This window comes from Ceratotherium simum, chromosome 1 (genome assembly GCF_057802395.1).
Source record: "Ceratotherium simum simum isolate JZ-2026a chromosome 1, ASM5780239v1, whole genome shotgun sequence".
NCBI lineage: Eukaryota > Metazoa > Chordata > Mammalia > Perissodactyla > Rhinocerotidae > Ceratotherium > Ceratotherium simum.
The window spans coordinates 51567697-51579517 of record NC_141900.1 but is presented as its reverse complement, the minus strand read 5'-3'; the positions used below and the strand labels follow the sequence as shown (position 1 = coordinate 51579517).

At 35.2% G+C, this 11821-nt stretch overlaps 1 protein-coding gene and 1 pseudogene across 1 annotated transcript; both read left to right on the top strand.

The window, feature by feature from the left end:
- Positions 1–6362: 6362 nt before the first annotated feature.
- PRPS1L1 (phosphoribosyl pyrophosphate synthetase 1 like 1) lies at positions 6363–6788 on the top strand. Its single transcript, XM_014784551.2, has one exon. It carries the CDS (start codon positions 6363–6365, stop codon positions 6786–6788), a length of 426 nt encoding a protein of 141 aa, XP_014640037.2.
- Positions 6789–6958: 170 nt separating this feature from the next.
- Positions 6959–7323, top strand: LOC147918197 (ribose-phosphate pyrophosphokinase 1 pseudogene; annotated as a pseudogene).
- Positions 7324–11821: the final 4498 nt, after the last annotated feature.

Below are 11821 nucleotides of genomic sequence, written 5' to 3'. Positions count from 1 at the left end.
TCCTGAATATAACCAATAACCTATAACCTGAATGTAACTAACCATTAGAGAAATCAAATAAGTAGTCAAAAATCTTCTGGCCCAGTTCCACTTAATGTCATAACTTATACAACTCTACCATAGGATAAAAAAAGACTAAATGCTCTCCAACTCATACATAGCTAGCATAATCTTGTTTTCTTAACCTAATAAGTAAAGACAAGAGACTCATGGGCCAAATTCTCTCCTAAAGATACATGAAAAAATTCTAAATAAAATATTAGCTAACTGAATCAAGCAATATATAAAAAGGATAATATATCATGATTAAACTAGGTGTATCTCATGAATGTAAACTCTGTTTAACATTAGAAAAGAAATCATTGTAATTTACCATATTAAGAGATTAAACAAGAAAAATCTTATTATAATCTTAAAAGATGCAGAAAAAGTATATGACATAATTCAAGTCCCTTTCTTGATTTAAAAAAAAAACTTTCAGCAAACTAATAATAGAAAGCACTTTCTTAATCTAACAGAGTATTTCCTGATAGAGAATACAAACATCATACATAATGGTAAAATATTAAACGTTTTCTCTTTTGAGATTAGGAATAAGGCAAGAACACCCACTGTCATCACGTCTAGTCAACCTGACTTTAGAGGTGCTAGCCAGCACCGTAAGGCAAGAGGGGGGAAATGTACAAGGAACAGAAAGAAGGACCATAATTGCCATTTATTTCCAGATGATACGATGGCTTATATAGAAACTTTTAAAATTCTTAAATAAATTTTAAGAATGGACACAATATTTAGAATATCATATATATTCCTATGTAGCAATTAGAAAACATTTTTCTGTAGATACCATCAAATCATATAAAAATGAAGTACCTGGAAATATCTAAAAAAATATAGAGAAAAATATATTTAAGAAAAGACTTCTACAGAAAAATTATATAAACTTATTGTCATTTTAAAGAGCAATTAAATGGAGAGAAATAGCATGTTTATGGACCAGAAAACTCAATATTTTAAAGTCAATTTTCCCTGAATCGATTTATAGATTTAATGCAATTCCAATCAAAATCTCAACAAAAATTATTGTGGAACTTAAAAGCTGATTCTAAAATTTATGTGGAAGTATGAAGGGACAAGAATAGCCAAGACACCATTAAGAAAGAACAATACAGAGGCCTTAAGGTTCTACTCATTCTAACACATATTTGAATAGAGAAATTCTTTTGGTTTTGCTTACTTTATTTTGTTTATAAACTGACAAACAATGCTTTCCTCCCAAAGGGCAATATCAAATCAAACTAGCAAATACTCTGTACAACGCTTAGTATCATCACATACAGCCAAGTGGTTTTCAGAGTATGACAAAGATCTCTCTCAGTGATGAATACTGTAAGAAACTCAGGAAGGAGGAATTGTATAATAAATAGGAGAGCCTGTTAGCTTTCATTCAATTCTTAGTGGGCTAATAGGTAGAAATCGTTTTCTAGATGTTCAAAAGTTTAATGAATTTTTAAAACTCCCCAAATAACAAAAATTCACATTCTAAGTGTATTTTTCAAAGTATTTCTGGAACATAATACAAGTATTTTAAGCTGACGTGTGTATGTGTATTGTTCTTCAAGGATTAGGTGATATTTGAAAGCAATATTCATACATAGAAAATAAGGATGTGAAAAGAAAAGATCGCAAAGCAAAATAAAATATGCGACATTACAAGGGCTAGTGAAATGAGTAGAAGCAAAATAAACCAACTATACCCAAATGGCGAAATAAATGTTGGTGATATAAACCAGTGGTTCTCAAAAAGTGTGGTCACCAGAACGGCAGCATCAGAGTTACCTGGAGTCTTGTTAGAGTACGAAGTCTGAGGCTCCACGCCAGACCTACTGATCAGTAACTCTGGGGAAGGGGCTCAGGAATCTGTATTCTAACACTTCCCTCCTGGTGATCCTGATGTCCTTGAAGTTTGAGAACCACTGAACCATTCCAAACCACACGACACTCAATTTTTACTTATGCGAATGGACAACTGGTCTTAATGTTTATTATGAGGATTAAATAAATGGTCACAATTGAAGAGAAAAAAATAAAATGTCTTTAAAGTAGGTTTGAATAGCGTAAGTGGAGCTTGCATTTTGTCAAAATATAATTGAGTGTCTTTTTACTAATTTCATGAAACTAATATTCTACATAAGAAGGGAGAGATCCATATCAAAAACTGCTTTGAGATACTTAAAAATATTTCACATCAATATTATGGAAATATTTTCTTATTTGCAATTTAGATACTTAAAAATATTTCACATCAATATTATGGAAATATTTTCTTATTTGCAATTTACTAGTTATGCAACCTCTCCATATAGCGTTTCTTGTGTCATAATAATTATATATCATTCAGCACATGTAACCTCATCGTTATTCCAAGATTATTATTCCATACTAAGATTTTTAAGTTCACCAGAAAATTTTTTTTTAAGTTCCAAAGTGTCCTTTAAAAATGCCCTTATGAGTCTAACATAATACTCAGAATTAAAGTCACATTTCCAAATCACAAAATTTTCTCCTTTGCTCCTGTTTGTTTCACTCAACTTCATTTACCTAATCATCAACTTCACATCTATTGTACGAAATGACAGATTCCCAACCAAAAGCTCAGTAAACACATACCATAGTCAACTTTAATTATAAACAATCACAAAACAAAGTTTAAAGCATTTCTACCAATGTAAAGCTCTGTGGGAAACTGTTTTCTCAAAGTATTGTGGATGATTATTCTGAAAAAAGTAAACGAGGTAAGTTAATGTTACAATAATGATCTGGAACTGTGAGTCAAATGAGTAAGATTAAAGGCACAAATAAATCTTTCTAATAAACAAGCAGAAAACTGCTGGAAAGAAAAATATGTTCTTTGTTTGAAATCAACTGCCAAACATTCTCAACCTACACAAAGTTGTCATAAAGGACATCTAAATCTGTCCTTGTTTGTAACATGTGTTGTGACAAGATTTGACAGTTTATCAAAGAACCATAATTGCCACCTAAACATCTAGCATTTTGTCAACTGCAAGTATGTTTAGTGAAAGCATTTATTTTACTTAAAATACAACAACCGTTTTTCTCCATTTTCTGAAAGAACTGACTGAATTTCTTTTCTTCTTAGCTGATCAAGCTGCATCAAGGCTTTCTTTGAATTACTTATGTTGGAATTGTGAAGGGTAAAAGAATAATCAGTAAAGCAAGAAACTATTGCTAAAGTACTATATATATTCTGGGTATTGATTCAAAAGACCTTCAAAATACAACAGTTCTCACAGACCTGTAGAAATGACATTTAAATATGTTTGCCTTGGGAGGAGGAAAGATAAAGCATTTTCTCTATATCACAATTTTCAGTTCCAGAGTAATTTATTAAGAAATGATGTCTTAAATAGAGAAGATGTGTTGTTCAATAGGCATCATTCCTACCTGTAACTTTTGTCAGAAACAGTTAATAATAAGATAGATGTCTTTCTCAACCTACAGAGACCAAAGTAGACAGGAGCTGAATCCTCTTGCAATAGATTTATGTAAAAGAAATATCAGAGCAATAAAGATATTTCCATGACACTACTAATGATTCATTTCTTTCTGGAAATAATTTTTAAAACTAAAAGAATTTTCCAGCCTTGAGTTTGGGGTTTTCTTCTTTGCTGTAGTTGTTTGATAAAAGAGTAAAATTTTTAAGCAAAAAACATTCTGCACAACTTTTTAATTTTTCCTTCATTCTGATAAACCTCATAGAAGAGGCCTAGAGCGGCCAGCCCTGTTGCCTAGTGGTTAGGTTTGGTGCATTCCGCTTTGGTGGCCCCGGTTCGTGGGTTTGGATCCCAGGTGCGGGCCTATATCACCCATCAGCCATGCTTTGGTGGGGACCCACATATAAAATAGAGGAAGATTGGCACAGATCTTAGCTCAGGGCGAATCTTCCTCAGCAAAAACAAAAGGCCTAGAAGTGGGATAGGGAGAAAAGCCCTATTTGGAAATTCAGGAATCCCACATTCTAGTTCACACTCTGCTTTTAATTAGCTGTTAGATCCCAGGCAAGTTGCTCAATTTCTCTGGGCCTTGGTTCCTGGACTGTGAATTGGAATCTTAGACTGGGTGGTCTCTAAGGCCATTTCCATCTTTAACATTTTATAATTCTAGACAAATCCCTGGAACTTTGAGGTGTTGCAATAGCCAGAGCTTAGAGCAAAAATAGTAGCAAGACAAAAATTTCTCCTACTCAACACCTCAAGGAAAATGCAACCAACTATGGGTTTTTAATGTTTACATTAGCATTCAGTCCTATTTAGGTGATATTAAGTCTATTTAAAAATCTGTTTTGTTTTTCTTTAAAAACTGAAAAATGTGTGACATATTGAGAGCACTAAGAGAAAAATCATTTCCATTGAAGCTGCAAGGACTTTTTAGTGCTGCTAAATTAAGCCACTGAGTTTTCTTTAGAAATTACTGTATATAGTCTGGCTGAGGATGAGAATTATATAGTATAGGTGAATCTGTTGATTTTATGATAGGAAAGAACATGAATGAAGGATTGTTGACAGAAAAGAGCGAGCATACACTGTCAACCATGAAGAGTCTGAATCGAAGAGAAACGCGTGTTGACGTCAGGGAGAGATGTGATTGATCAGCAGCAGGACATTTTGATTTAGCCTTTTTGACATAGCTGTTTATACGGCTTTATAATAATAGCAAATTCAATATATAAAAACACTTTTTTCTAGCAAAGTAACATGTTTCACAGACATTGCCAAATCTTACCCATTTCTGTTGCCTCCCTCATTCCTTACCCCATTCTTGAGCTCCTTCTATCCATGAACTCAACCCAGCGGGGAAGCTCAAAAGTAGGGGGAAAAAATACATTCACCAAATTATTTAGTAGTTTCAAAATATGAAAAGTGATGATTTTGTTACAGGCTAAATAAAAATATCCCAGAACCAAATGTCAGACACACAATTAGCAATAAAACAAAATGTATGATCTATATCTGATGCTTCCATTATTTTTATGACACAGTTTGTTGCTGAAATTCCTGGTATTATGGTCCCTTCCACTTCTTGCCCCATTACTCAACTCTCAATGCACTTTGGAAGCTGTGTACTTAAAATTCGCTAACAGACACTTAATCATCATATATAATTTGTTAGTCTGTCTTTAATTATAAAAGTAATGAGTTCAAATACCACATTAATAGATGGCAATAAAATGTGACAGTCCTCCTTCATCCCCAGCTCCCACCAACCTTCTCCCCTCTCCAAAGATAATCATAATAAAAAGGATTTCCATAATGACTTGATGCTTTGATTATTAATTTTAAATACGTAAATATTATCCTATGCATATTTTTGTGACTGGGTTTTTTACATTTAAAAATATCTAGGAGACAGTTCTATCTGACTACACATAATCAATCTCTTTAATGGCTGCCTATATGCAATACATTATTTGATAATTCACCTATCAATGGACATTCCAGATTTTGCTTTTTCTAGAGAGGTTCCTATTTGTCATTCACCATCTTATACCCTGTAAGTGGTACAACACCTGACACACAGAGCGCTTCAGGAAATATTGACTGAATGTTAACATTAACAATATATGAATTCATTTAATTCATGACAAATACTGTTATCAATATATTTTGGGGGGTGTTTGTGAGTCTTTCTATTGGGTAGATTCCTAGAAGCAGACACACTGAGCCAAAGGTTATGTGCAAAATTTCCCTTGCAAAATCTACATACACGTTCTAATAGAAGGAGTTATCTATCATAATTTTGGCCTACCTAATGAGTAAAAATAATTAGCATTTTCTTGATTACTAGCATTTTTTATATGTTTATTACTACTTATTTTTTTCCTGTGAATTGCCTATTTATACCATTTTCAAACTTTTGTGATGATCTATTTCTCACTCAATTGGAAAAACTCTGTCTAAAATATATTTTAGACACTTTCTCCAGTCTGTAACTTTCCTTTTAAACTTATGCGTCTTTTGCCTTGTAGAAGTCTTATACTTTTTACATATTCGAATTTGTTTAATCATCCCTAGGAAACTAATACAGGCACTGATAAAAAGAAAAACAATCCATAAACTGAAGAAAGACATGATTGTTTAGTTTAAAAGTGTGAAGTAGGTACCAAGTAGGAATTTTCTAAAAGACCCACGGGCAATTTAGAGCAGCACGCGGCCAGAAGGGGCCTCAACAGCCGACTAACAACCGGAAGCCGTTAGTTCGAGTCCCTGGTCTGACTTCCGTTCCAATCTCAGTGGCATTGGTGATCGCTGGACGAAGAGTGCCTAGGGTAGTTGACCAAAATGCCAAATATCAAAATCTTCAGCGGCAGCTCGCACCAGGACTTATCCCAGAAAATTGCCGACCGCCTGGGCCTGGAGCTAAGCAAGGTCGTGACCAAGAAATTCAGCAACCAGGAGACCTATGTGGAAATTGGCGAGAGTGTGCGTGGAGAGGATGTCTACATCGTGCAGAGTGGTTGTGGCGAAATCAACGACAATCTAATGGAGCTTCTGATCATGATTAATGCCTGCAAGACTGCTTCAGCCAGCCGGGTTACCGCAGTCATCCCATGCTTCCCTTACGCCCGGCAGGATAAGAGGGATGAGAGCCGGGCCCCAATCTCTGCCAAGCTTGTTGCAAATATGCTGACTATAGCAGGCGCAGATCATATCATCGCGTGGACCTACATGCTTCTCAAATTCAAGGCTTTTTTGATATCCCAGTAGATAATTTGCGTGCAGAGCCAGCTGTCCTGAAGTGGATAAGGGAGAATATCTCTGAGTGGAGGAACTGTGTTGTTGTCTCTCCAGACGCTGGTGGAGCTAAGCGAGTGACCTCCATTGCAGACACGTTGAATGTGGACTTTGCCTTGATTCACGCAGAGAGGAAGAAAGCCAATGAAGTGGACCGCATGGTGCTGGTGGGAGATGTGAAGGATCGTGTGGCTATCCTTGTGGATAACATAGCTGACACTTGTGGTACAATTTGCCATGCAGCTGACAAACTTCTCTCAGCTGGAGCCACCAGAATTTATGCCATCTTGACTCATGGAATCTTCTCTGGCCCAGCCATTACTCGCATCAACAATGCATGCTTTGAAGCAGTAGTAGTCACGAATACCATACCTCAGGAGGAGAAGATGAAGCATTGCTCCAAAATACAGGTGATTGGCATCGCCATGATCCTTGCGGAAGCCATCAGGAGAACTCACAATGGGGAATCTGTTTCCTACCTATTCAGCCATGTCCCTTTATAATAGAATAACTTTGGGGTTATTCTACTTTAAGATAAAATATAATAAAAATGAAAATATACCCTGCCCGTTGTTTTCCTTTGGTATTTGATAAAAAACTCAGCAGAAAACCCATCTTGCTCCAGTGTGGCTTTCTACATTCCACATCAGGTGCATTACAGTTTATCTTAAATTGGGGAAAGACAGATTGAGAATAATTGCTGGGATTTCCTATCTGGGTTGTCACATTCTGGCTTCTTTGATGATTTTGTGAGCTTTGCAGTTTTAACTATAGTTCAGCTGCTGATTTCACACTTTGAGGGTGTTGTGTAGAGCTGTATGAAAGTGACTGGGGAAGCTTTACCTGTGAATGCTTCAGGGTTTACTTTGTTCAGAGCAACTAGCAATGCAGCCAACCCAATCCACCGTCACCATCACCACCCCTCCACCTCTGCATGCCCTACCCTCTCCTATTCCCTGTCTTCTGCACCCCCTTCCCTCCCTATTTGTCACAAGTTATTCAAGATCTATGCTAAATTGCATTAGGAGCCCTGGGCAACCCCAAATCTAGATCACCTGATTGCTGAGCACCATGCAATGCAGGAGAAAAGCTTTCAGCTTGAACAGCTGTTGGGTAGGATCAAGAGAGGAGGCTGCAAAGTGCAGCAAATGCTTCTTGAGAGGAAGAAGAGGAATCTATCACCATCTGTTTGGAGACTATGTATCTTGGATTCTCCGTTATACCTGTTCCTTTTGATTTAGCTTTACCTCCAATCATCTTGACCTTTTCCTGGCCAAATATCCTGTTGGATCCAAATAATCAGTGTACCAGTCTTCTGAAAAGCAAATCCATTCCCTGCTATGTAATCTCCAACATTTGCATTAGATGTATTTGCTGTAGCTTAATCTTAGCTGACTACCACTATGGTAGTAGATTTTAGGTGGTCTAGTAGTGCCTTTTGATTAAGCATTTAATTTTAATCTCCTTTGCTTGTATTTGGTTGGCCTCTCAGATGACTTCAGATTTATATTTAAAAATTGATGCTATTATCTTTTATAAGAGAAACCAATAAAATGTCTGCATGTGTGTGGAAAAAAAAAAGGTCTATATCTAAATATAACATGAAATTTCTGCTCTCTGAGAAAATGCAGACAGGCCCTAAAAGTTTCTAAAAAGTAGAACATAAACAAGATAGTTTTAAACAATATTCAGATTGCTATCAGACCTTTCATTTGATCTCCCAGGCAATAAGGAAAATGGGGCAATATTTTTGCAGTTCTGAAGGAATATTATTTTTAACCTATTTCTGTGCCCAGCCAAACTATCATTTAAATTTGAGGGCAAAATTAAGGCATTTTTATATATTAAAGGACTCAGAAACTTTACCACTATGAATGCTTTCTGAAAGTATCACTTGAGGATACCGAAAATAAAAAAATAAATACAACTAAGAGGAACACATGGAATAAAAGAGATAATGGTGTGCAAAGAAAGAAGTGAAACTGATAAAAAAATTTTCATAAAGTTATCATGAAGATTATCACAGTTAAGCTAAAATTCACATAAAAATTGACCCACAATGTAAAACAAATTATTTAATAATCTGTAAATAAAATTCCACATGATATCCACAAAACATGGAGGTTAGGAGAGGTTAGGGTTAGTCTAAGTATATTAATGATCTTATCTAGTTTGGGAAGGAGGTTACTAACACCAATAATTGATATTACAGAAAAACCTGAGTTTAAATATGTTTTTTAAAATCGAAGGACAGGGCTGGCCCCATGGCTTAGAGGTTAAGTGCTCGCGCTCCGCTGCTGGCGGCCCAGGTTCGGATCCCGGACGCGCTCCGACGCACCGCTTCTCTGGCCATGCTGAGGCCGCATCCCACATACAGCAACTAGAAGGATGTGCAGCTATGACATACAACTATCTACTGGGGCTTTGAGGGGAAAAAAATAAATAAATAAAAATAAAATAGAATAAAATCGAAGGACAAACAAAAGAAGAAACAAATGGGATAAATTATTTCTAAACTCCTGGACAGAAAAAAAATGGCAGAGGCAAAACTAAATAAATCCAGCTGAAGATAGGAAATAAGGAAGAAAATATAGCATGTTATCACAACTAAAGTCAATATGGTAAGTTAATCTTATAAAAAATAGATTATTAGATTGGGTAGCAAAAATAATGATATGCTGTTTACAGGAGACATCTAAACAAAAATTTAGATATAAAAGGATGATGAAAAATATACCAAGTAAATGCTGACAAAGAGAAACTAAGATTGATACTTTCAAAGTGAAAAGGAATGTGTTTTGCTGATTAAAACCCCCAATAAGTTACAACTATCATGAATCTTTATGCACCTAATAACTCAATGTTGAAATATAAAAAGAAAAATTAAACAGTGAGAATATAAAGAGAATATAAGGAGAAACATTTCCCATTAGCAGAGGGAAATTTTAACAAAACTCTCTCATAATCAAGAAAGGTATTATAGGATTTAAATAACTCCATTATCACAATACAATGACTATATATGGAAATTAAACATAATTCACATTTTTCCAGCATGAATGAAAACATTTATAAATATTAAAAATATAGTAGGTCACAAAAAGTCTTCATAAATTTCTGAAAAGGAATTTGTATAGGCCATAAATAGTAAAGTGGATTTACTACAATCATCTTGACAATATTGTGAAAAAATAAAACTCTCAATAAAATAGGAATAGAATGAAGCTTGTTTGACCAGTTAAAGGAAATCTACTATTGACCTACGAAGATATACTTAATGATGAAACACTGGAAACATTCCCATTAAAATCAGACAAATTTGTAAGCCAGTAGAATAAGGCAAGAAAAAGAAGAGAGGTAGCAATACTGGAAAAAAAAAAGGAGATAAAACTGTCATTATTTGCAGATGTCATGATTGTCAACAAAGAAATCCAACAATCAAAAGAAAAACTATTCCTACGAGAGGTCAGTAAAATGACTGCATGTAAGATAAATAAAACAATTGCCTTTTCTAAATACCAAAAATGTTATTTAAAAATAAAATTGAAGAAAGGTTTCCATGACCTAGAGCAATAAAGTCTGAAAAATAACCAGAAATACACTCCCAAACTGTAGGACTTGTACAAAAAAATTTTACTAAAGGATATAGAAAATACCTGAATAAATATATTATAAACCTGGAAAAGAAGAACAATATGAGAGTTTCCTCAAATAAGCTAATCAGCATAAGCCCAATCAAAATCCTAATAGGATTTTTTTTTTAATTTTTTTATTTTTCCCCCAAAGCCCCAGTAGATGGTAGTATGTCATAGTTGCACATCCTTCTAGTTGCTGTATGTGGGACACGGCCTCAGCATGGCCAGAGAAGCGGTGCGTAGGTGCGCGCCCGGGATCCGAACCCCGGCCGCCAGCAGCGGAGCGCGTGCACTTAACCGCTAAGCCACGGGGCGGGCCCCTAATAGGATTTTTTAAAAAGAGAACTTGATAAGTTTTTCTTAAAGTTCATCTGGAAAAATAAGTGATCAAAAATATTCAAGATCTTTTGGAAAATGTAATTAAAACTGTTGTATTGATGCAGGAATGGACACATAAATTATTATTGCAGAATTTAGATTCCTGAAACAGACCCCTGTATACTTACGAGAATTTAGTACATACATACCCTATTTAATGGAGGGATTGTGTTACTGGAAAAAGGAGCATAACTGAATCAATTCTATAGGAGAATCACTATTACAAAGTCCCTGTGGAGATGCTTTCCTGATATGCTGCCTTGGCAACCACTCCTGCAATCTACTCAGATTCTCTGAAGTGGGGATGAGACTCCTGTCATAGTTTTTTTCTAAGTATCTTCATACAGTTGTGGGTCAATTCACATCATAGTGATGCTTATGATGGGTTTCTTAATATCAGTTGTCATTTATCAACATTTAGCTTCTTGATGATCTTAACTTTTTGCTTCCTTGATTACATTCTGGAAAGCACCTCCAGCCTCTTCAAAACGTCCACTTTAAGTACCATTATAACACTATTACCTTGTTTATGTGAAGCATACCTAATATTGTTTTCACACAGTTAATCAGTCATTTTGGACAATATTCTCAGAGCACAAAATAAACGAAAGAGAAGCCATAGCATAGTAAATAACACACGCTGTAGAATATATTCACCCCATAGTTAGCAAAGTAGCAGGTCCCCTGGTTAAAAGCTTTAGTGTACTTATTGCTTATTGGCTGAGAAGTGTTTTATACAGTTGTTCACACTACATACCAGCTCCCATTGGCTGAGAGCTCACAAAAGTACTTAGAGGGGGAATATATATAGAGAGAGAATTAATTCTGCCAAAGTGGCATTAAATCAAATACACATATATATGATAAAACTGGTATATCATGTCATTAGATACATTATGCACTGATCAATCAATGATACTGGATAACTATTAATTGGGAAACCAGTTTTTTCTCATCCTGAAATGATGCATAAAAATAAGTTCTAGAAGGAAT

Excerpts from the sequence above, each read along its gene's own strand:
- PRPS1L1 (XM_014784551.2), top strand. The coding sequence starts at position 6,363 with ATGCCAAATATCAAAATCTTCAGCGGCAGCTCGCACCAGGACTTATCC.